The sequence below is a fragment of the Dicentrarchus labrax genome, unplaced genomic scaffold (genome assembly GCF_905237075.1).
Source record: "Dicentrarchus labrax unplaced genomic scaffold, dlabrax2021, whole genome shotgun sequence".
Classification (NCBI taxonomy): Eukaryota; Metazoa; Chordata; class Actinopteri; family Moronidae; genus Dicentrarchus; species Dicentrarchus labrax.
Genome location: NW_026136702.1, coordinates 17,640,325 through 17,666,326, shown reverse-complemented (window position 1 = coordinate 17,666,326; position 26,002 = coordinate 17,640,325). Strand labels below are relative to the sequence as shown.

The following is a 26,002-nucleotide window of genomic DNA, read 5'->3' as shown; positions in this document are numbered from 1 at the left end:
TTTTATTCATACTGTATTTTTCTAAGCATATTCATGTCACACTGTTAATAATGTCAACATACTGTTCATACTTCACATATATTAGCGATTATTCTATATGCACATTTACTGCTCTTTGCACTTAGATGCTAAACTGCTTATTTTCAGTTGTCACTCAAGCTTCAATATTTTTCCAAGGCAATTCATGCTGTGTGGTTGACTGACACTTCTTCTTCAATTGTATTTCCATCTATAAACAGTATTTAGTTCCTCTCCATTCACTGTTTCATACCTTCTTCCTGTCTCTCTTCCATCTTTTCACTTATCTACAGTACTTCACCTTTCTCCTGCCTCTTCTCCCCAGCTTCTCCACATTATAATCATCTTGTTTCCTCTCGTCTTGATGTGATAATTAATATCAGAAGAAATGGGGAAGAGCAAGGCTCTGCAGGGTTTTATATACGCAGCCAATCAACAGACAGCCTCCTGGAAAAATATCCGTAATTTGTTTTTCCACTGATTTTTCTTCTCTCTGAACTGAGAGCTCATCGGAAAGACACAAACATATCATTCATGTGGAAATTATTCACAATGTGTTTCATACAAATGATGCAACTCATCATGCTTACAAACTGTTTAAAAAATGGTTGTTGATAAATTAGTATAATCAAATCTAACCAATAGAGTCAAACTGAAACAGTAAATGCAGCAGAAATACAGAGGTGAAAAGATGTGTGTGTGTGTGTGTGTGTGTGTGTGTGTGTGTGTGTGTGTGTGTGTGTGTGTGTCATTGATCCTCATCCATATAAGATAGTGCCAACAGCTTTAAGGAACAGGAGGTAATATTATGTGTTGTTTAACAGGAAATGAGATTGAGGAAGAGAAAATGAATGAAGATGGGGGGTGATATGAGAAAATAAGCATAGGAAGAAGGTCAGGACTCAAAGGTGTTTTTACTCATCTATTCTATTCTAGTTTCTTCTTTATACTCACCAGATCAAAGGGCTTCACCATAAAATTGACATCACAGATTCTGTTTATTCAAAAAATTCATCCATTGAATTTAGTTTTTTTTTTTACAAAATAAAACATTTCTGTATATGTGTGCCATTTTAAGTTTTTATGTTGCTATGAACTCTATAATTTTATTTTATGTTGTTGAACTTATTACTTTTTAGAGACATGCTCAGAACGTTTAGTTTATATCTATTTTATCATATAATTTTATATTATATGATATTTTATACCATATAATATTTTTTTGGTACTACTACAACTACTAACAATAATAAAAAAAATAATACCCGACATCATAAAAAAAAAGAAAACACAAGACCTAGATAATACTCCTATTATTCAACAGGCATAGCTCAGACGCCTTGTCATCCTCTGAAGGACCCTTCATAATTCCAACATGGCGGCGTCCCTTCGGATGTCCTGTGCCCTCCGCATCACAATCGGAGGTGAGTTATTTTTCTTTCTTATCATCCGCAGCGTCGGTAAACCCGTTCAGTGTATCCGTCGGAGTATGTGGACTCTATGAACGTTTAGCAGTGAGCCACTGTGAGACACTGCTGCTGCTGCAGGGCTCAAACAGTCACTTCAGGTTGCGTGTTCGTCGCGTGTGTCAGTGCTCTCTGGTCGTTGAACTGTTGGTATAATGTAAGCACATAATGTCATAAACTGTGGACATGTTAGTGTTGGTGATGAATAGTTCGCTCTTGTTTGTGGTAAATAGAAGTTATCCCCAAAGTAGCCTTGAAATGCTATGGTTGTATTTCCCCTCCACACCAAACTTCATTCAAAATAGTTTCAATTTAATGTCGCCTTGCTTGTTAGTAAATGTAGACGGCCCTGATAAAATAACTTCAACTTGGTTATGCAATGGTTGAATATATTCTTTAATTCGGCACACTTACACCATGCTTATGTAATCTGGATACCCCTTTATTTCAGTAACAAGGCTTTCGGGCTTTACTTTCCTCACTGCTTTCTGCTTCTGTAGTTTGATAATGGGTAGACGAATTGAGGGATGTAATAGTACAACCCTTTCATTTATAATTTTTAAGTTCAGTTAATTGTCCTTCCTAATGTTTAGTGTTTTCTGTGTGTGTGTTGTTCATAGCTGTGTCTTTGTATGTTAAACTTTGTTGTTATGTCACTACATAATGCAGTTGTAATGCAATTCTCTTCCCTTTGGTGGACGTCTTTCTTTTTCAGGTGCAGCACCGCTCCGTACCATAGGGGGAGCAGTTCAGGCATCCCAGTTGGTGAGAAGAGCCTCAGCTGCCTCTTTCCAAAGAAACCCTGCACTTCCACTCTACCCTGCAACAACATGGCAGCAAACCAGGCATGGCAGCTTCTTCAACAAGTGTAAGCACATAAAGGATTATTTACAAAAACCCCTCGTTGGAACAGTTCCGTCATAATTTGTCAGCTACAGCCCAAAGTGTATTTTATTTTATTTTGATTTATAAAAGCACCTGTAAGCTTGATTTACATAGTAAGTGATCATTTATTGCTTCAAGTTGTTGTGGCTACAAAATGGTGTTGTTGTTGTTACTTGGATTGCTTCAAGTTAATCCAACGAGACAGCACCTTACAACAAAAATGTCTACATTTTGGGAAATGCATTGTTTACCAGGAGTCCTTAGCGTCGTCTTTTCGCTACTTTAAAATGAGCCCATCTACTGATGATGCAGGTCGCCTTCCGTGGAGGCCGCCACGTTTAACCGGCTTCTACAGTAGCCCAGAACAGACATACCAAACTCTTCTCCTTTTTTAAATGTTCACTCTTGCTTTTTCTGACCATAATAAATACACTATGTAGCCAAAAGTATGTCTGACGCCTCCGTCCTCGTACTTATTTGTTCTTTTGGTCTAGGGTTGCTTATAATGGTTTTGAGATAAGATGTTCAGCAATCACACATGGTTGTAATGTCAAGGTGTCCACATTCTTTTGGCCCTGTATTGTATGTTGGAGTTGATTTTCCCGTCAGCAGATGCAGGTTCATGTTAGCAGAGCTTGTTTGGACAGCATTTCAGTTTGATGGCAGTCTTTTAAAGGTCCGTATAAGGAGCTGTCATACATCCTCTCTTTCTCTCAAACACTCAGTGACTCAGTATCTGGGTTCGTATTTCTCCAAGAAGTCTTACATATAATATTTATTCTGACTGTGTACTGTTATCGTCCAGTTTTTTCACTGTGTGAAGCGTTTTCCGATGGGTCCTAAATCTGTGGATATACTGCAGGTCCCTAACTGGCTCTACTGTATATCCACTTTAGGTGCCAGGTTTTTGCAAACATTAAGAGTTTATTGTATTTTAATTAGTGTCCCTAGGAAATCCCATATGTCACCTGTCGGACGTCTTTATTCCTGGCCGTTAGAGCCCCCAGAGTCCATACATCCTCAGAACAGCTGGCTTTAGCGTGTCGCTTAAATGCAGCTGCATTACTCCTGATAAATTACATTCATAGTCTTCTTCAATTGTAGAGTGGAGCTAAACTCACAGCTGTGAAGGTGCAGCAGGTGAGAAAATGGATTCAGGTGAAAAATGAGGACACACTGTCAAGTTGTAAATCTGCACTGTTGGCAGCATTTTGGCTTTTCAGTCAGGGAAGAAAGGAAGTGGTCTTAAGAGAACTAGTCAATGGTAATTTACAGTATAGAAGCTGCTGCCAGTCATGTGGCATTGGTCTCAAGTAATTTATGTCAGTTATTTTCCCTGTCAATTTATCTATTGATTATTTTAGTCAATTATTCGGTGAAAAACGACATTGACAGTATCATAGAGAACAAAGTGACATCTTTACAGGTCCTGTTTTATCCAACCAGAAATCCAAAGCTCAACTCAAAAAAAATACATTTACTGTAACGTGAGGCCAGAAAAGCTGCAAATTCACACATTTGAGAATCTGGAACTATCAGATGTTGGCATGCTTTATTACTTTTAATGGTTTACACAAAATCAAGGAAAAAAATGTTTCTCTTCTTTTTTTTTGGTTTTAACTATTTGATTGATTGTTGAAGCTCTACAGTAATTAGAATAACATGACTGTGATTTATTGATGTTATGTTTGTTTCTTCGTGTGTGTGTGTGTGTGTTTACAGTGACTGCTAACGAGTTGTGGAAAGGTGTGTTGGCAGAATCGGGTGCTGGAGGCAGGAAGGGCAGAGGAAAGCGATCCAAACGCAAACAGAAGACGGACTTGAACAGAGGACAGAACATCGGTGAAGGTGAGACATTATGTGTCTGTCTCTGACATTTTGTGTCTGTGAGCCGTCTGTCTTTCCTTTAGCCTCTGCAGATGTTTGTCTTGACTTAGAAAATCTCTTCTATTGAACTTTTTCATACCTTTTACAATTTAAAATGTGATTGTCATTATTTTTCGTGGTAACAAGTGCTAAAACTGGTCCTTCTTCTCTGTTGAGTTGTGTGCTGCTGTGCTGATGCATGCAACACACTAGAATACTCAATTGTTAATGTTGATTTATTTATTACACCGTTCTACTATGGAGAGGAATTACCCTTCATTCACTCATGCCTGTCCTCCTTTTCCTGTTTTCACTTTTCTTTTAAGAGGAACTATCAGTCTACATTTAGTCTTGGTGTCTATGTCACAGTCTTGTCAACCCGTCTCTTCTCTCCTTTGCTTCCACTTTAACTAAATGTATCGAATTTATCACTCTTTTGATTCCCTACGTCTCTGTCTGTGGTGGTGGAAAAGTCTTAAGTAATTGAACTTGAATTAAATGAATCATATATTGCACTTTTAGCTTCCAGTTCATCTATGTCCATTCGCAGTTGAGGTTTTTAAGACTAGTACAGTAAACTTGGACTTGTGAGACTCAATTTAGGCAAAAAGTCATTTCCAGAAAGCAGTTTTAAACTCTTAAATGAAACCTGTAGACACCCTAAACTCAAATGCATCTGTGATAGAGTATCAACCTATTTGTTTATGTACTATCTCTGTTCATTTCTTGCTGTGTTGTTTAAATCAGAATCAGCCCTTTAAGTCTTCCTCTCTCATGTTCTCTATTTCCCTGATCGTTTCTTTCTTATTCATATTCACCCTTGTTCTGTGTCTTTAACCCACAGGTCGTGGCGGTTTTCTGTGGCCTGGGCTGAATATTCCGGTGATAAAGAATGGGAATCTGCAGTCCCAGGGACGTAGGGGGGAGACTGAGCAGCAGGTGTTGCAGGCTGAAACAGGTACAGAGGCAGACTGCATTGCATATATACAGACACACAGTTCCTGGACCTGCAGACATACGAAATGAACATAAATGATTAATCGCATGCCAGTGCACGTACTGCTACCATAACACTACAGACCTGTATGAACACACATTCACTCTCATTCATTTGATTATACCCAAATTGTGATTAAATTATATCACTGCTGTCATGAGTGAAGAGGAAATGTCTTCTTCTTTCCTGCCTTTGCTAGTGCATTGCAGCATATCTTGATCAGTAGAATAGTGTGAAGTCATTGGCAGGAATTTACAAAACGGGTCCCACTCGTATAAAAACAGCTCCCTAGCACTATGAGAGGTCAACTCTGCAGGGGGCCTTTAATTTTGAGAAACCCACCACCACCGGTGTGAGATAGAAGCTGCCAGTTTGTCTCCACGGTAATCTCATTTGTTAACAGGAATCGCAAAGTTAATTTGACAGTGACAAATGGCACCTTTGATGTTTATCATGTTGTGCTCTTTGAAGTCAGTTCTCAGGGCTTCAGTGACAAATTTGTTGGTTGTGTCTGCAGTGCGCCAGAGGGATGAGTGGGAAAAGAAGAAGAGGACGAGGGTAAAGAGAGAAAGAGGATGGACGGGAAACTCGTGGGGGGGCGTCAGCCTGGGCCCCCCTGACCCTGGACCAAATGGAGGTAAACACTCATTCAGGGTAGAGACATGTAAATATGGTGTGTTTGTAACACTGGAATTTTAGATCCCGATCAAGATATTCCATCCTTCCAGCTGTAGTTGACTGTAATAATGGGAAAAAAAAGAGATGGATGAAGGTAGTAGAGGAGTGATTTGGGGTATAGGCTGTGTGTGAGACAGACCAGTATGGTGGTCCATTAGGACTGATGAAGATGAGAATGTGACAAGTGTCAAGTGGGATGGTTTCCTAATTTAGAAAGGCATTTCTCTCTCTGTTTCTCCCCTTTTCTTGCTGTATGGGTTTCTATGTGTCTTTTTTTCCTTCTTTTCTCTGGCAGACTTTCTCTCCCAGAACTCTATTCCTTCTCACACTTTTTATTCTCTCTCTTGTTCTACTGCCTCCCCTTTTTCTCCCCCCCTTCCTCGACTCTGGCCTGTTTTATGTGTCTCTCGCCTTCTGTCTCTTCTGTAGTTCTGTCCATTTCCTTTCACTTTTACACTCGGCCTTTCTCTCACCGTCTCACAATTAATTTTTTGCTATTTGTTCTATCCTCCATTCTCCTCTCCACAGCCTCCTCTATTCATCTCTTTCCTCCCACACCCTCTTGTCTTTTTCCTTCTCCGTTCTTGGACTTAAATGACCATGCTGTTCCTCTAAAATATGGCTCTAAGGATGACAAAGGTGGTCAGTCGGTTGGTCAGTCCACCACCTTGGTCCAGACTGAAATCTGATCTTCACAGCTATTGGATGGATTTCTATGAAATTTCCATCATAAAGTACAATTTCAACACCCCATCAGCCTGATCTGTACTTTAGTTTAGTTCTAATGAGCAAATGTTTCGCTAAAACAACTCCGTGAACATGGTAAACATTATACCTGCTACACATCAACATACTAGCATCATTATTATGAGCATGTTAGCAAGGTGGTACGAGCATTTAGTTCAAGTACAGCCTTACAGAGCTGCTTACATGTCTGTAGACGGTGTTCATTAACGAGCCATTCACTACAATTGTATTTTGATATTCTGTATTTATTGCCAAGAACTGTTAAACTATCTAACCATTCAGATTAATTAAGCTGCAGGCAGAGACGAAGTAAGGAAAAGTCTGAACAAACATTTTGACCCATGATAGCGGAAATCTGTGTATAGCCCGGGGGTCATATGGTAGAAAAAATATTAGCTGTGGATGGATTGGTAAACCAAGCGAATACATTAATAAATTGTGTGAACAGATTTTTCTAAACTGAGTATGTGGTTTTCAGGGACATTTTGAAGTAATGCTTCTGGAATATGCATCTGGCTTTCAGAATAAAAACTGGGAATAGGCACTGCTCTGAGCGGCTTATTTTCACTCTGTTACGTACAGCATACAGAAAAGGACACGTTATAAATTAAGCCACTTTTTCACCATATGGTACGGCTCGACTCGACTACTCTCTTGTTTTTGGTTTTCCTTTATGTACAGTACCTTGTACTTTTTTTATCAGCTCATTTGAGCTTCAAAGTGAGCTGAGCTGATACTTAAACACTGTAGACTACTTATTGTCTAGCAACACGGGACATCCTGCACAAGCCCATCATTTTAAAACAGTCAAGCTACTATCAATGACGACCACGATTTTATTTATTCCTTCAAAAATGGCAGACAGCAAAGGCACGCCATGGTCAGTTGATGAAGTACAGACGTATCTAGAACACCATTCCTTCATATGTTATAAGAGTAGCAGCTTCTTTTTGTGTGCGTAGTGAGAGAAACGGAGAGAAAGAGCGAGCAGTACAGAGGGAAAGAGAGCAGTGAAGTTGTCAATCATCCAGTAAATGTACAGTGTAGGTTACAGTTTGTCACTGAATAAAGGCAGCAGCAACTCAAGACCAAAATAAAGCTACTTCTTGTTTCCTGGTTGTTTCCCAACTGGAATATTGTCTGTGTATTCACACAGTTTAGAAATCAGTTCATATTTATTTAAGTATACACTAAATATATTTTATAATTTTAATAACAGTAATAATAATGATTCCACTCCATTTAGCTGAATGCACAACACTTGGTCCCTGGCAAACCTAAATAGAATACAGCCATTATTAATACCGTTAGTTACACGTGTGTTTTCCTTCTATTACATGCCATTATATCTTGTCTTCTTCCTGTTTTTATGTTTAAGATTTTAGTTTTTTAATTGACTGCCAGCTGTACAACAAATAACCTTTCGGAGACAATAAAGACCCACTAATTAATTCTTTGAGCTTTTAGTGTAGCCATATAAATGGTCAAGTTTGAGTAGTATTCAGAAGATGAAGACCCAAGATCATCAGTTTCTTCCTTGTGGAGCAGGAGGGTTTACATTAGGACTTTAGGTTGAAGGTTGAATGTAATGTTGTGTACAGTCTCTGAAGGTGCATCTGCAGCCTAATCAACACTTCATTACAAACCCAGAGGAACACAGCAGGTTCACATTCACCTGATTCACTGAAGCTGCTAGCCTCCTGTTCCCAGCCTTGGCCTTTGCTGTCAGAATTGAGTTTAGCCCTCTTACCTCAAACTTCTGTTTGATGAAGAACGAGACTCCGTCGTTGCAAAGCAGATTTTCTTGCTTCTTCCTCCCCCCTCTTGCTGTGTCTTTTTCTTTTATTTCCTCTTGATATTTCCTTTCTCTTGTTGTTGTGCTAACAAGCTCTCACACCGTGAAATACACTAGCGCTCTCTCTCCTACATGTACAAACACTTCCTTCAACACACACACACACACACACACACTGTCGCTCTCACTCACACATAAATACACAGTAGGCCTGGTGAATGTGATGTTCAGAGAGCTGTAACTAGGTTGCTCGTCTCCGGTCGGGTTTAGTTTCTTACAGATGGTGAGCTAATGTCCCAGTTGAGAGCTGTGTGTGCGTGTGTGTTTGTTTTCTGCTCTGAGCCTTTGAGTCAGCTCTCCTTTGTTTGTTGTTAATTGCTTAGAAGTGAACAGGCTGCTGTTGGGAGAGTAACATCCTTCAGAGGTCACTGACAATGAAAAGTGTCAACTCGTTACATTGCTGCAAGGGCTTCTGGGTATTTGTTACACTAGCAGGAGCCTGGTTTAATCTGTTTAAAGTGTGTGTGTGTGTGTGCGCATGCCTCTGCCCAAATGTGTCTGTGTGAAAGCTTTTCTTTTCTTTTTAAATCTAAGCATCTTCCTCTCTTTACTCCTCTCTCCACAGAAATCTATAAGGACTTTGATTCACGTGTCATTGAGGTGAGTGTCTCTCTTTCTGCTCACTAAACGGATCATAAATTGAGATACAAGAACACAGAAGCTTGAATTATCAGCAGCTGTTTTTAATAAATCTCATTATTCCTCACATCACAGGTTTTATTTAGATTTATTTAATTTACTTTTCTATTTACGTATTCATTCATTGTAATTAATTTCCTCATAACTCATAATGTCAGTTACATTTCCTGTCAAATAGCCTTGGAAAACATTTACCAGTCGGTGTTTTTCCCAAGTATCACACAAAAACGTTTTAGACATTGGCTACAATGAAAACTGCTTAAAGACCAGTGTGTAGGATTTAGTGGCATCTAGCGGTGAAGTTGCAGATTGCAACCCCCTTGCCTCACCTTCCCTTTCCAAGCATGTAGGAGAAACTAAGGTGGCCGTGAAACTCACCCAAAACATAGTTTTAGATTTATTTTCAGGTGATTGTACACAAATGAAAACACCTATTAATATCATATTCCATTTCTGCTAAATTCTGGGTGGGGGGTTCTCGTCAGATAACTGAGAATATAATATGCTGCCCAGTAGCAAGCAGTGTACGGACCAGTCACTGCTCTAGCTATATCAGACTGTACAGAATAATGATGCAGAAACCCTCAGAGGGGTGAAACTGTTTTCAAGAAACTCAAAATAGTGGAAAGTTCAGTGTAGTGTGTACACATGGATGGTGTTGGAGGCAAATTCGCTGAGCAAGGATAGCTGCAGTTGAGCTTGAAATTTTGTCATTTTGCAGCTGCAGTGTGGGGAGATAAGATGCTTAATATAAAATATTCAGTTGACATGTATTTTTGGTGCTTCCTGAGGCCAAATAGTGTCATTTCTAAAGTCACATTTGCATCTGTATTTGATAAAAAGCAAAAAAAAAAAAAAGTAATCAACCCTAAAGCTGTGTTGACAAAAAACATTTTCTACAGCGAGCAGCTCATCCAGAGCTCCAGCAGGGTAATATGTTAGACCTTGGTAGTTAGGGATCCTTCATTTTGAGGATGATCTTGTTTTGAAGGCAGAGAACTCACCTCATTAGATTGAACTAAAATATAGAAGAGCTCTGCTGAAAGGGGCGTTATCATGGTGCAACAACCTAAAACACTGTTGGCGAGTAGCTGAAGCAGCAACTGTCCAGTCCAGTTGAGCCCACATCATGATTAAACCCACAGGCTGCTGGCCCTAAATGCTCTAGCGTGTGTGTCTGCGTGTGTGCACATGTGTGCGTGAGAAGAGATAATCTGTATGGACAGGCCTACTTCATTTACACGCACGCACAAACACATTAACTTGCACTGGGGTACACATTCCCAAATTTTAGTCAAACACATTCTGTACATAGACTCTCTGTCACACAGTATACATACGCACACTGTGTGTGTGTGTGTGTGTGTGTTTGCGTGTGTGCGTGTGTGTGTGTGTTTGCGTGTGTGTGTGTCTGTGTGTTTGCCTGTGTGTGTGTGTGTGTGTGTGTGTGTGTGTGTGTGTGTGTTTGTTTGTTTGTTTGTTTGTTTGTTTGTTTGTGTGTGTCACATTGATAGTCTTCCCCAGCCCTCCTGCTTGCATAATTAAGAGTGGTGTCACAGACATTAGGCTTCCCCCTGGAAACTGACGGACACTTTTACGGTGCCATCTCCCTCTATAAATATATCCTGTGCGTGTGGGTGTGAGTGTGTGGGTGTATGTACATTTGGGTGTGTGTGTGTGTGTGTGTCACTATAAATTCAGGCCTAATGAAATGAAAAGGCTTACTGGAATAAAAGGCTCCCAAGGACGATGATGCCGGCATGCCATTAGTGAACGCATCCAGCAGCAGCAGCCGGAGGAGGAGGGGGAGGGAGGGAGGGTGGGTAGAGAGAGCAGGAGGAGCAAGAAAAGTTGTGAGATTGAGTTAAGAAGTTGGAAGGAGAGAGAGACAGAGTAAAGAGAGAAGAGAACGGTATAAGCAGTAGAGCAAGACTGATACAAGGTGTTATTTGATTGATTTGTTAAATCATTGGAATACATATTTAAATATATTTAAAACATATGGACTCCTGTATACTCTACTCTAATGATTTTCAGTTTACTGTAATAAATACTTATGGTTAGTTATTATTCTAAAGTATCACTATTTGTGGAACAATTTCTGAGTTTAGGCTATTTCTGTCATAGGCAATGCGTGTTTCAGTAGTAAGGCCAAAAACAGATTAAAACAAAAAGAAAAAAAAGGTTTGGAGGAGAGCCAGCCACAGAATCTGAATCCGCATTGTCAAAATCTCCCAGTCCAGTTGATTTGATAAATTAAAATCCAATCCAATCCGACGTCATTCAATGAGGTTTCCAACAATAAAGCTGCTGCTCTCTTCAGCGTTGTTTCCTGCAGCAGTTGTGTTAAGGGGCTACGGCCATAGTCCTCAAAAATGTAACTGCATGTCAGGGTTGAGGCATCAACAGAGATACCACATTGGCTCATTGTGTTTTCCTCTGCATGTGTCTGATGCCGTTGGAGTTTGTGGAAGTAAATGAAGTAAATAGAGCCTGACGTGTGGCAGAAATACGACTCCAAATAAAAGTTCATGTTGCTCTTTGCATGCAGGTTGTGTGAACACGCAAGTGTTTGCTAACACAGGTAAAGGTAAAAATATTTACATTTTGTGTATACGACTTTATGTGTCCCCAACGAGTCAAAAAAAAACTAATTAATGCAGGGTAAGGTGGAGGTGTGTGAGGACATGCACGAGTAGAACACAGAAACAGCAAATGAGAAAGATGCACCATAATGTATAGTTCAATTCAATAACATTACAAACTACAGCTACAAAAAAAAAAAAAAGCAGGTCTCTGGCACAGTCTCAGTAAGAAGTGCAATCAGTTGGACCTTTAGAGAGATGAAAAAGAGAGCGAGGGATGACAGAGAGCAGAGGTAACAGTAAAGAAAAGAGAATGAGAGGAGAGTTAGAGCGACAGAGAGAAAAGTGATGTTCATGGCCTCTCTCCAGGTACAGCAGCTACTTGGACAGGACTCAGCGATTTCATTAACAGAGATGGAGCGTTGTCGGTGTCAGAACAGGGGTTTTTGTCTCTCTCTTTTTTTTTTCTCTCTCTGTCCCTGAAGTCAACAACCTTGAAAGTTTTGTTGAAAGTAAACAGCGGGCTGCGTGATGGCAGCTTAGCGAAAACTTTCAATTGGATTAAATGTTGGATTTTAACCGCCATGTGGAGCTGAACAAAGCTTGCACAGAACTTAATATCTGTGAAATTCTCATAAAGGGCTTTAAAGCCACTTGATTATTAATTAGTTAAAAGCGTTACTTATATTTGTTTTGATGGTGGTTCGTAGATGTGGACGCATTGACTGAGATATAAAATTGCAGACTAGTAATACACATTTTAGTTTCCAATTAAGATGTTTTTAATAAAAGCAACGTGGAGCTGTTGAAATTACTAGAGGAGCTAATTTCTCACAAACCGTGAATATTCACTTAAATTGGCTCTAAATTGCCAACAAACTCAGCGGTTTCAATTAAATGTGAGAAATCCAATCCGATTTTTGTGTGTGAGTTCTGTTGTAAGATACTTTTATCTCATTATCTCTTCACACATAGATCATACACCGTGTGTAAAAGACAAATTCACATCAGTTACATTTATTTTGTCTTGTTTTCTCTTATTTACTTACACAAGCACACACATACGCTTCCAACTCATTTGCATGATTAATACATTCCTGAGCCAACACACTTATTGTTTTTATGCTCAGTGTTCATAATGTCCTTTAAGGCCACCAACCCGATTATCGGCCGTCGGACGCCGTCGGACAGTCGGGCGAGTTCGGTGACTCGAGTCAGTTCGGTGTGTCCCGTGCCGTCATCAGTCGGAGTCGGCGTCGGCGATCATTTCGGCCAATTCGATATGTAGAATCGGCCAGTCGCTGTCGGCCTCAATGACCAATCTAATTGGGGGAGTGCTAACCCTTGACTAGCGAATCAGTGACTGCACGAGAAAACCGGAAGTGACGATGGTAAACGTACTACGCCAACACCAGTATCTTGCTGTTATTAACCATCGTATTTTCCGTTCAGTGAGTAATGACAATAACAACCTTGTTGACTTCTATCAACACTCTCTGATGAAAACAATGACTGACGACAGCGTGCTCTGTGTTTACTAGGTCTAGAGTGATCCGTCATTTCCGGTTTTCATTGGTTTTGGGCAACAACACAGATTAGCGCCGCCTGCTGTTATGGGGACGTATTATGCCTCGCGCAGAACGTACGCTCCAGTCGGCGTCGGTTTGGTGTGTTCCGAGGCACTTTTTTGACCGACTCGAGGAGACGGGAGCCGACTTATCAGTCCGACTGCTTTACTGGCGACGGTCGGCTGTCGGGTTGGTGTGTCCTGGCCTTTAGACATCAGTTGGTCATGTCGTTTATACCAACACACATCTCTTCTTCGGAATGATCTACAATGACAGCAGGTCAGAGGTCTCTGTAACATCATTTTAAAACAATTCAAAGTTTTCAGAAATCATATTGTGACTTCTTATCTTACAGTGAATCAAACATAATATTAACGTTTTGCTTTTATTAGAGTTTCATTGGAAGTTTGCAATCAGCGGGATTTCTGGACAGACTTTTGGTGGTGGGTCTGAGATTTCATCCCTTAGGTTATTATCGATTTTTAACCAAAGCGAGAATATTTTTATTCCTAGCTAAAAGATTTGGTGTAAAGATAAAAACAAAATGCAACAAAGTGCAATGAAGACACACATTTTGGCTCCACTGGAGAGATGAAAAAACAGCCGTTACCTCAAGGCTGTTAAATTTCAGTATTCACATAGTGGTAGTGGATGCAAACTGAATCATTCATCTTTTTTTTCTGTAAATTTGGTTAAAATTTATGCTACATTTAGATGGAATTCCACATCCACTTGTTTCAGGTTTGCCCATCTAGCCTTTAACTCATCACAGGTGCCAAAAACAAATTGCGATCACATGCCCGACAATTAAGCTGAATTTACAGGAGTGTCAGTAAAATACCAACAATTATGCCAATTATAAACGGGTTTCCTCACTGCCTTGGCTGTAATAAAGAACGCCCCTGCTTACATCAACATAAACTATTACTTTTATGAACTATAACATTTGGAACAGGGAGCAGAGGCACAGTGTTACACACCAAAGACCCTACAGTATATTTAAGTGAGATAATTGTGTTCGTGGTCAGTCATTTAGCAACAATACTGATCATGAGACATTCATAAAGGGTTGCCTGTTTGGAGATAGTGATAATTTCCTCACATTGTATGTTTTCTTTACAGACTTGGCAAAAAGAAAGAGAATCAGTTATATTTACGTCAGGATGTATCAGAAAAACCTTTCACACAAGAGGAAGGGTATAAGCAGTGTTGCTCAGTGAGATTGTCAGTTGGAGTTGCATCACACACCCAGAATACAGGGTCTGTAAATCCTACTGCACAAGCTAAGGAAACACCGAACAAATACAAATAAAATGGATATAATCTGTGTAGTCATAGATTAATTATCCAAAAATAATTTCTCCTCCATATGGAAGAAATGTTTTCAGTTGTGCAGGAATAAATAAACTCTTGACACTATTCAGTGTGAAGAGTCAAGACATCGACTCAAATGCAAACGAAAGTCAGGGAAGTGTTTAACGTTGGCGGAGGTTTGTACTCTCACAGCACCTTCTGCTTCCATGCGGTGAAAACTCCTCCCCTGCACTGCAGCATACAGACGGATACAAAGAGGGGAGACATGCAGCAACAGTTTGAGAAAATAAGACATGAAACAGAAGTGAGAGCAAGCTAGAAGCATCCTCCCACCGCCATGCTGTCGCTCATCCGGTGGAGAGAAAACTCAGCCCATCTGCTCTGCTGCTAACGGCCCGCCAAAACTGCTGCATCGTCACCTAAAATGACGAATGCAAAGCCAAAAGCCGAACATCGCTGGAGACATTCACTCTTCACACACACACACACACACACACACACACACACACACACACACACACACTAGAAACTGGCTGTAAGTAGCTACAAGTCACACCGACTTCTGATTTACAAAAACAGTGTTTGAGAATCCCATCTGGTCTGGATCTTTGCAGAGAGCTTCCTTATCCTCAACTACACTTGACAGCAAGCAAGGTTATATTGCGGCCCCCTCCCTTAAGACCTCCAGTCACAGTGTGTGTGTGTGTGTGTTTGTGTGTTTTGTATTTTATGTAGTATTTTGCATTGAGCTACAAAAACACCTCTACTTCTTTACTGTCTGTACTTCCTGTGCATGTTTAAGGTAGAAAAAGGTAAGAAAATGAGTCAAGCATGTGGAAGTATTAGGGCTCTCTGTGTGTGTATGTGTGTGTCTGTGTGTGTGTGTGTGTGTGTGTGTCCGTGTGTGTGTTTCTGTGTGTCCGTCCGTCCCTCCCCTGGAGGGTTGTGTTTTGGTGTTTGCTGCTACCCTGACCCCAATCCTTCCGCTGTGGCCCTGCAGCCAAATTATAAATCCTTTACTGAAATGTATGTTACATAACTCGTGAAGCTGAAGGCAGATCTTGACTTTGAAGTTCCCTCAGCTGAAATTCAACACTGTTCTGTGACTTACGCTTTCTGGCGGGGATGAAAGCGTTGAGGTGTTGTGTTTGTTTTTTTGGCCCAGATAAGTCCCCGACAGGCTGCTTGTGGTCCCTGCACAGTGCACACGCTACCCATAGAAAGAAATATGAGGCAATAGATACAGACAGACACATACCACACCTGGATCTGATTCAGGGTGAGGTGTGCTGTTTGTTTACAAGATCAGACATTAGCACTTTTATTTCTGTGGTGTTTCTGTGGAAGTCACGGTTTCAGGTTTTTTGAAGACAGATAAGTTCTAGTAAATTTCTCTCAACTTAATTGGCCACTTGGCCATAAATTGGCTTTTGCAGTATTGCTGTGGGGAGATGATGGAGGTTTAGCTTTGCACTTGGTTTTATTGTCAGCATGACATGTATGTGCTGAGTTGTTGAACCGTTTAGTACGTGTATAATAGGATTTTTAATTCAAATTGTCTCGCTCTGTCTGCTTTTGCTCAGTTTCTGTCAAATTCACTCTTCCCTCGTTAACTTATTGTTTTGTTTTCTCTCACAATCTCTTTGCTATTCTACATCTGTCTGTTTTTATTTTTCTCTTACTTATTTTTTCTTTCTCCCTCTCTTTCACACACACTCACACACAGGAGCAGCAGGATCTTTAAATGTCCAGTGTGAAACCCTAAACCCTAACATTTAGGATCTATTGGCAGAATAATATGGAATATAATATCCATGGGTATATTTTTATTTGTGTATAATCAACTGAAAATAAGAATTATTGTGTTTTTATTACCTTTTAGAATCAGCTGTTATTATCTACGAAAGGAGCGGGCCCTCTTCCATGGAGTCCGCCATGTTTAACTGCCATGTTTCTACACTAGCCCCAAAATGGAGAAATCCAACAATGGCTCTAGGCAGGGCCTTTTGCAGGTTTCACGGCCAACATAGTCTCTACTAAACACTTGGAACCGAAAGGGTGAGGGCACTAGATGCCTCTAAATCCTACACACTGGTTTTAAAAACTCCCAAGTAATAACAGTCATGTTTGCTTTAGTATCTTTTCTTATTATTATTATTGACTCCCTTTGTTTTCTTATTTTAAATATTGTCTTGTTATCAATATTTAAAACTAATGAACTCATTCCCTGCAACTTTAAATTGCAGATGAATTAGCTAATTTGTACTTAAAGCTGCACTAATCTATATTTTTATATGAACAATGGATCAAAGGACTTTGTGTAATGGGAAAGGTCTCACTTGTGAAGCACTTTAGCGGCTAAAGAGTCAAATATTTCCCTCAGGAGGTGTTGGAGACCAAATCAGAGCTAAAAGGAGAGTAAATACTGGCATTCATCAGATAAGAAACATGACTTGAAATAAACGCTAAGGCAACAGTTTGCTATCATGTTAATGCAGCTTTAAATATAAGTGATAAAGTAGCTCAATATTCTTAAAAGGCTGAAACTACTACAGGTTTTTATTCATAACACATTAGGTGAAGAAAATGATGTCATAAGAAATCTAAGAATCTAATTAGTGCTCTAATTATCTTAATTAACTCCACTTAATTAGTTGATAAGTACAACTGGCTAGTTTTATTCATCATAGCAATGTTCTGCAATTCTCATTCCCCTCTACAGTACAAAACTCTGACTGTTTTTCATCATATATTTTCTCTCTCACACACACGTACATCCATACTTTGTGTGTCCTCAATCAAACACACACACATTGTTTGCCACAGAGACCTTTTACAGCCACTCTGCTTTTTCCTCTTCTTTTTCTTCTCTGCTTTTCCTTGTTTTTTCCCCTTATCTTATTTCTTCCTTTATCATCCTCTTAATCATTTACCCATCTCAAACATTTCATGTCTAAAGAGGCAATAAAGCTGCTTTTCCTTTCCTTTCCTCTCATTTCCCTCTCCCTCCACCCTTCTTCTCTTTTGCTTTCCTCTTCTCTCCCCTCCATCCCTTCCCCCTTGCCAAAGTCAGTTTTCCACCTCCCTTTCTCTCCTCCTCTCACCTGCCTTCTTCTCTCTCCACATCAGTGTCCTCTTCTTTTCCTTCTGTCTTCTCTGACCTGCCCTGTTCTTTTTCACCTTTGTATCTCCTCCTTCACCCCCCCACTCTCTCTATCTCTCTCCTTGACTCCTACCTCACCTTTCCTCCTTTTTCTAACATCTTACCTCCCCTCGAACTCTCATCCTCCGCTCTTTCCTCCTCCCTGTGCTGTACCACTGCTGCCCCCTGGCGTTATAAAAGTCATATTGCAGATAGTTGATAAGCTTATGTGGCTGCACAAGAGAGGTCGGGACGCTGTGTGTGTGTGTGTGTGTGTGTGTGTGTGTGTGTGTGTGTGTGTGTGTGTGTGTGTGTGTGTGTGTGTGTGTGTGTGTGTGTGTGTGTGTGTGTGTGTGTGTGTGTGTGTGTGTGTGTGTGTGTGTGTGTGTGTGTGTGTGTGTGTGTGTGTGTGTGTGTGTGTGTGTGTGTGTGTGTGTGTGTGTGAGAAGATCGATGAAAGTTGACGACACACACACTTCTTTCTTTATGTTCAGCAACTTTATTGTATGTAAAATTTAGAAGAATACATGATTATTATTACATGTCATCTAAATTATGAGCCAAAATAAGTTGTGTTGTGTCTTCTAGAGAAATATTTATGTGGTAGCAAGAGGGTAGCACGGAGATTTAAATAATCACAAACAATCGCATATATCAGTATTTGTCTGGAATAGAAATGTCTAAAGTTGGCATTAAATTATTTTATTTCCAATTCACATTCTCTGCATGAGGGGGATTTTTATTGTCACCCAGGTTTACATTTCATTTCTAAGTTTACACACACAAACACAATTCAGTTATGGTTCCTTAAATTTTTGCAGATACTGTTTTTAAAAAGATTCTGAACCGATCTTCAGTATTCTCTTGAACAATATGCACACACAACGTTGTCCATGGCTCTGACTGTTGTCAATTGTACTTGTTCTCACTTTGGGTAGCATGAACCTTATTTCTGCTGCATATTATGTTTGATAGTTGTGTTGAACAAACTGAGAGAATAACCTTTCACATAATATTTTTGGTGCTCATGTCGTCAGTACATTTTTGACAACTTTAAACAAAGCCTAGGTGGATGTCTGAATTACAGTTAACTCAGACTGTCATGACGTTAGTTCTGTAAGAGCATTGTGAAGAACAACGTGCCGTGGTAATGATTAGGGCAGCACAATATGGTAAAAGCATCATATTGTGATTTTTTTGACGGATAAAACAATTCATGATTATGTGGGAATTAACATTTTTGCATAATTTTCTACAAAAGAATATTAGAATCATGATGTGAAATTTATGGTAGACTGATAATTTGTAGACCAGGGTACTGGTTACTGCATGATTACGGTATTCATCATAATGCTGTTTTGTCACACATTTTACTTTGATCAAAACATTACAGCTCTTCACACAGTGATTCACATATCACTTCTGGGAGTTGCATATTGCACTTTGCCATATTGCGATTTTGATAATATTTCGATAAATTGTGCCGCCCTCGTAATGATACTGTGTGTGTTTAACATGATGGCCAAGCAGAACTTGATAAGTTTGGTGTTTGTTTTGCAGGTGAAGAGCGTGTTCAACATGACGGCCAAGGAGGGCAGGAAAAGGTCCATCAGCTGTCTGGTCGCTGTGGGAAACGGCAACGGAGCCGCAGGTTGGACATTCTCTGGAAATTAAACCTAGATCAGGACTCTGGGAACAACTTTAAACACATGATTGGAAAATGATTTTGACAGTTTCAGAGTTTTTGCAAGAGTTGAATAGTAACTGCAGCCGCAGTGGATGTGGAGAACTGCAGGAAATGGTTTTGACAGCTTTCAAGCTCTTCAGAAGTGAGTGATAAAAATGTTATGGAAACTCTTAAAAGACTCCTGAGATTCACCTGCCTTCAACCTCTCATTACAGAGTCTGTTGATGCTGCGTTGATTCAAATGTCCTCATATTACAGTATTTATGTAGGCTCTTCATTAGTAACACTAATTTAACAACATCTGAAACAATCAAATCTGGGTTTAATTGGCAGCATCCCTAACAAATAACACCATGAACTTTTCTTAAACTTCTCTGACACACCGAGCTCCGACAGTGTTCTTCACTCTTCTCTTAGAGATGTTTTAAATCCGACTCCCTTCTTTCCAACAGGCTTTGCGTTGGGTAAAGCAGTAGACAGAATCACAGCTCTGAGGAAGGTAAGACCTTTATTCCAAGTAAAATAACCATTAAGTCAGTTTTTGTGTTATTATTTCCCAATTTGTGGCATTTCCAATGTTGTTAAGTGTCGTTTTGTATTTTAAATTTAGATAAAATTAATTAAGTAGTTTCATTATCAGAGTGGAAACAGCATTTAGACTTTGCTAAAAGAACCTTAAGATGAGATATTTTTGTCAGAGGGTCTGAGAGAGAACAATCAGTTAATCACTGTACATAGCAATCTAGTTATTTTCGTGTTGGTCTTGAGATTCATAAAATGATAAATGTGGACCAATCGTGATGTGATTTATTCAGGTGCATTATAGAAACGTTATTTGTATTCTGGGCTTCAGTGGAGATTGAGTGTGCTGGTATAATTTAAATGATATAAAAGCGCCGTAAGCTTTTATAGTAAAGACCAACACAGAAGTAATTGAATTACAATGTACATTGATTAACTGATACATGCTCCCTTTTAGATTTGTGTAATAAAAAAATATTAAAGTAATGGCATATTTGGATTTCGATCATTGCCACAAAATTGGAATGTAAAATATTTGCTTGGATGTGATTCAGTCCTGGCTGGTACCTCAGAGAACTCACACAGTAAACTTAAAAGATGGCACCCCAGACCTTCTGTAATTCAGTATGTTTTCTTATTTATCATTAAAGGCTTTAATAATATGACTAATACTGATATAATTTGTGTGCAGCTACAGCAGGCACCACTTACCCACTGAAATGAATTATAATAGCAAAATGCCAACTTGCTGTTTCTGTGTTTGTTTTTTTGTTAACTGTTGTCTGCAGGCAAAGAACAAAGCTATCCACTACTTGTACTACATAGAACGATACAACGACCACACCAGTAAGTGATTGTTCCCTTCTTTTTACTTTTCCTCCTTTGACTGTTCATCCACATCCTTCCTTCTTTTGTTCTCTCCTTCATAGAGTTGCAAAGCAGGAAGAAAGCAACTGCTTTCAAAAGTATTTCTGCTTGTTTCACTGTTTTCTGTCAACAATATCCTCAACATTACTGAACATGGAAACATTGGACTCTTGTGCGTAGTGTAACAGTCCTATACACTTACGCAATGGCCTCAAATTGAAATGATTTCAGCTTCTAAATACGACTAACTATGTGCCTTGGAGAAGATCGCAGTTGTGGACAAAGCGTGGCGCCATACCCCCTTGAGTTCATCCAAATTTGACCCAGAAACCCCAAAATTGAATTTATTTAACCTACAGATTATTTAATCCATTTTCTCAACACCATAATGCCAAGCCAAACAGTTCTAACTTCATTGATGGGATGTTTATTACCAAAACGCACCTTGGAAACATCTTCACCCGTTTATCTTTAATTTTTACGTACGAAGTCTTGCACCTTTTAACTTTTTATTAAGTACATAAGAAAATATCAGTTTTTTAATAAAAAGCTGAAGGTGGAATGTCCAGGTGCATAATAGCTTCAAGCATCCCCCTTCTACCTCTCTCTCCACCTCCTACTTTTTTTCTTATTTTCCCTTCCTCCTCCTCTCCTTCATCTCTCATCATTTCCTCCACCTCCTCGTGCTCTTCTTCCCCCATTCCCTCTTTCCTCTCCCCTCTTGTTCTGCACTTGGTCTCACCTGCTTGTAATCATACGAGCGACATAATGTCGAAAATAGATTTGTGGAAGAAAAAAAATTATCAGAGTCAAAATGCACTGCTTGTACTTTCTTGTTGTAAAACGCAATTTGGCTGCGTCTGCCGCTGCCGGAGTGCAAAGCCAGAAAGATTAATGTGTGTGAGTCATCAGCCTCCGCCGCGCCCACCAGAGGAGAAAGTTCCTGCTTTGGCCCGACACCAGACGAGAAGTCAAAACTGCGGTGTGTTTAATTTTGGCAAGTTTGTAGAAACATGCCAGCTCTCACCGTGCGACCATCTGCAACCTGTCTGCACCGTCATTGTGATTGGTCGTTTGTTTACTTCTTTGTCAGATAGCTTCTAGATCATTTTCGTCATCGTTCCTCTGTCACCTTTAGCCGCTCGCTCGGTCAAGCCAGTGAAGTTGCTGGATTTTCCAAACCCATCTGTTTGGTTGACAGTCCGAGAGATTTCTGAAAAAGTTGAAATCCTGTGGGTCGGGTTTCCTGCAGGCCAGTAATCACTCAGGTTTTTTTGGTGTCAATCCAGATCTGGGATTAAGTCCACCAGATGATTCATTTTGTCACATTGGGGGAGGCTGCAGGTTTAAGTTGGAGAATTGTTTATTGGAACCAGCGTCCCCACTCTCCCCAGTCTAGGTTACCATGTGAATACACATGTGGCTTCACTGCTGTTCAGTAGAATTAAATGAACAACACAAAGTGAATTTGAATAAATTTGAATGTGGCAGATGTGTGTGGCTGTTAGGATCTGTGAGTCACACATCACACAAAAGACACACACACTCTCTTCCAAATGAACCTGGACCTCCTGCAGCCACAGCAAATGTTCAGCTCCCTCTGGTGTGGGTGTGTGTGTGTGGCGTGTGTGGCGTGTGTGTGTGGCGCGTGTGTGGCGCGTGTGTGACATTTAGTTTAGCATTTTAGATTTCTTCACCCAGCAGGATGTGTCCTCTGAGCACCAAATGTTCTGCTTATTTTACTGCTTCTCATCATTTCTCTTTCGTTTTATTCTTCCCATCCATAACTTCTTCCACTGTTGCTGCATCCAAGTACAAAACCTAATTCATTAAGTGCATTAAATTCCAACTGGAAGTAAGAGGATGCAGGGACGGCAGCCAGTGAGGTGAATCAAGAGTAATGTGACACAAGATTTTAGCCTCAAGTCATAGAGTTGCACAGTGTTCTCGGGGCCTCGTTCAGCAACACACAGCTCCCACTGAGGGGCCGTTTGTCTGAATAACTTATTAACCACAGCTGCTCCAGTGAGCAGGAGACACTGGCTGGCATCAGGACATCTGGTGGGCAGGTAGAGAAACACAAGACCTGAGGGAGGACAGGAGAAAAGATGCATAACAAAACACAAGCGCCTTCACTTGGAAGTGGCACAAAACATGCGAAAGTAATTAGACTTTTTGGAATCATTTTGTCTGTTTATTATGTATCAATTTTGTATCAGTTTGTTCTCTCTTTCCCTGGTCTACATCCAGCGAGTGTAATTCAGTTGTTGTTGTTATTTCTCCAACAGTTTATCATGACATGGAGTCAAAGTTCAAGAGGACAACGCTCCGCATGAAGAAACAAAACAAAGGTAACATCTCAATTCGTTAAGCAGTTAGTCGGTAGGATAAAGGTTGATATTTGTGTTGAGGGAGTTTTTACTCAATATGGCTGGGGCTATAATGATGATAAACACTGTGAGACAATAGAAGTATAGTTATAGTTTTACAGGTATTTTTCAGAATCAGATTTATTGCCAGGTAGGTTTTTACACATAAGAGGAATTCGTCTTGGTGCAGTGGTGCATAAAATATAACACACAAAAAATAGTTATTTTAAAATATAAATAAAAAAAGGTAAGAAACTGTACAGAAATTATTTTCCAAATCATTTCCAAGAAGCTTCCTGGAACAAAACATGTAATTTGGTACAAATTATAGGGAAAATAAGAATGTACTTTGAAGTAAATATTCTTTTATTAGTAATGTATTTTTGTACTCTGTGTTGTCAGGTTATGGTCTGCACTGCCACCGGGCGGTCATCACTATATGCAGGCTGATAGGCATACAGGACATGTACTGCAAAGTAGAAGGCTCTAAAAATCTCCTCAACATCACCAGGGCCCTCTTCACTGGGTTAGCCAGCCAGGTAAGGTCATATCGGTAAACTGTGAGACGTTTCAGAAGTTATATTTAACTGCTACTTTTATTCTCTGAGTGAAAAGTCAAGAACAACAAAACTATCAGCAGAAGCTAAAAGTTGTCCTGCTGAGTTCAAAGCATCAGAAACATCTTCCTCTCTTCTTCCTCGCCTGTCTTTCTCCTTTCACTCTGCAGGAAACACACCACATGCTGGCCAACAAGAAGCAGCTCCATGTTGTCGAGTTTCAGCCGCAACGAGGCCTGCTGCCCGTGGTGGTGGCGAGTCCTAAAGACGGGACACAACCTGAACCAGAACCTGAGGACGATATCCCCAACACGAGGCTGCACTATGACGACGTACGAGCCGCACAGGGAGGCAAATCCTCAGTCTGGGCAGGAGTCAAACGCACTATCTGGTAGCGTGGGAGTGGTGACTGGATCTGCCCACAAGAAACATGATTGGACTGATAGAGGCCAGGAGTGTCAGATGCTGTGTCTGACGTTTGGTTTTGATAAGAAAAGCTGAAAATGTGTGTGGAATAAGAACATTTTTTTCTCAAGCATTATATCAGTTTTTGTTAGTTATTTCCAAATTCAGAGGATTGTTATGTGTTCTGTCAACCGAGGATAAGAATTACATGTTACTCAAATAAAAGGGTTTCATTTCAAAGCAGAATACTTCAGATACTCCTAATAGGCCAATATTGACACACAAACAATATTGAAATATGAACATCCTAGATGTCAATGTTTCCTTTTCTAACTGTAAAAAAAATCTGCTTCTTCATTTGTGTGGAATTGTTGCAAAATGTCTGCTAATGAAATAAAGTACAGATCTGTAAAAACACTGTGGTATGGACCTTTCTGTCTGTGAAGCATTAAATAATGCGTGTTGTTTCTGTAAACTAATGATCTCTGAGAGAAGAGATGTCTTGTCCTTCCTCCATAACAGAACGGGTAAAAGTTTGATCAACATAATGCAGCTTTATTCATCAAAGGCGACTGTCCCCAGCCAGGTGTCCTTCACACTGAGCTACTGATTCTCTGTACGAACAAAGAACTGAATGACTGGAATTAAAAAATTCTAGGGGACTTGGGAGGCTAAGGAAAATCTGATTAGCCTGATTTTATTTAAATGTAGGGTTTTAACCTAATTGTATTGGGATCAAGATTGTTAACCACTGTAGAAAGCAGCCACAATCAAGAACAAAATGACTTTTCCCAGTGAAGTTTTCCCACTTCAGTCATGGATGTGTTACAGATAATATATAAAATAAATCAATATCAGTAATTATTACACCAACAGATTTCTTTACCACTTTATTTATGTATTTATTTTTATTTGTTTAGTATGCTAAGGGACACAGGACAATGTGGTCAAGACAAATTTTAATTTGCAGCCCAAAATCACAAATGAGAATTTGCCTCAAGGTGATCTACAATCTGTACAGCCTCTGTCCTGAAAACAAACTTCTAACCGGGAAGAATGGAAGAAACCTCAGGAAGAGCCACAGAGTAAGGATTCCTCTCCCAACATGTGCTCTGTTGAAGCTCTTTTATTACATTCCCTGGACGCTCTGCATAGAGTGAGCAGAAAGTGCCACATGTAAACATTTTGTTTTTCACGTGTTGATTAGACTTAAAGGCAGACTGAAAAGTTTTTCTCTCACAAAAGTAATCTCATCACACAATACGCCTTTCCCAAGGACACTACAACAGTGGGTTCAGCAAATAGCACCACGCTTTACCTATTGAACAACATGGGGAATATTCATATTGTCCAACAAAATACAGAAATGCTCCAGGTGAGGCTCAAACTCACAACCTCAGCATTGCTCTACAGTGTACTGTCTTATAAGTACCGCGCACTGACCGATTGCACCACTGGAGCTTCTTTTTTTTGCTTTAATAGCTTAACTAAACCTGTGATCACTTTGTGTGCGTTGACAATGATGTTGGTGCTGGCGTGATATAAAATTTGAAAAAACTCTCACAGTCTGTCTCTGATTTCAATCCAAAACTTTCAACATGTTTGAATTCTCTCTTTAAAATCTAGAAAGACAGCATGTGCAGCATGAAAAACAGCTCATGTTAAAGGGGGTTAAAGGTCAAACCACAGTGTCCTCACAACAAATATAACAAAAACATCTGGATTTTGGCAGGTGGACAATGTTCATAGAGGTTTTAGTTTTAAAATCACAATAAATTCACAAACAATAAAAATGTGGTCCCAGTGACAGTAACACCCTTTTATTCACACAAAGT

At 39.9% G+C, this 26,002-nt stretch overlaps 1 protein-coding gene across 2 annotated transcripts; it reads left to right on the top strand.

The window, feature by feature from the left end:
• Positions 1-1,327: 1,327 nt before the first annotated feature.
• On the top strand, positions 1,328-24,584 carry mrps5 (mitochondrial ribosomal protein S5). 2 transcript variants are annotated; one of them, XM_051425543.1, is made up of 13 exons: positions 1,328-1,442; positions 2,200-2,352; positions 4,092-4,217; positions 5,080-5,193; positions 5,750-5,869; positions 9,078-9,112; positions 19,321-19,411; positions 19,494-19,589; positions 19,900-19,946; positions 20,758-20,815; positions 23,125-23,187; positions 23,608-23,744; positions 23,933-24,584. In XM_051425543.1, the coding sequence occupies exons 1-13, from the start codon at positions 1,394-1,396 to the stop codon at positions 24,155-24,157; spliced, it is 1,314 nt and encodes a 437-aa protein (XP_051281503.1). In that variant the 5' UTR covers positions 1,328-1,393; the 3' UTR covers positions 24,158-24,584. The 2 variants fall into 2 exon arrangements, with proteins under 2 accessions (XP_051281503.1, XP_051281513.1); XM_051425553.1 differs by lacking the exon at positions 19,494-19,589.
• The last annotated feature ends 1,418 nt before the right edge of the window (positions 24,585-26,002 follow it).

Bases quoted from the DNA above. Each gene is read 5' to 3' on its own strand.
- mrps5 (XM_051425543.1), top strand. From the start codon at position 1,394: ATGGCGGCGTCCCTTCGGATGTCCTGTGCCCTCCGCATCACAATCGGA. The intron at 19,412-19,493 runs GTTGGACATTCT...TGATTTTGACAG, and splicing joins AAACGGCAACGGAGCCGCAG to TTTCAGAGTTTTTGCAAGAG. The intron at 23,188-23,607 runs GTAACATCTCAA...CTGTGTTGTCAG, and splicing joins CATGAAGAAACAAAACAAAG to GTTATGGTCTGCACTGCCAC.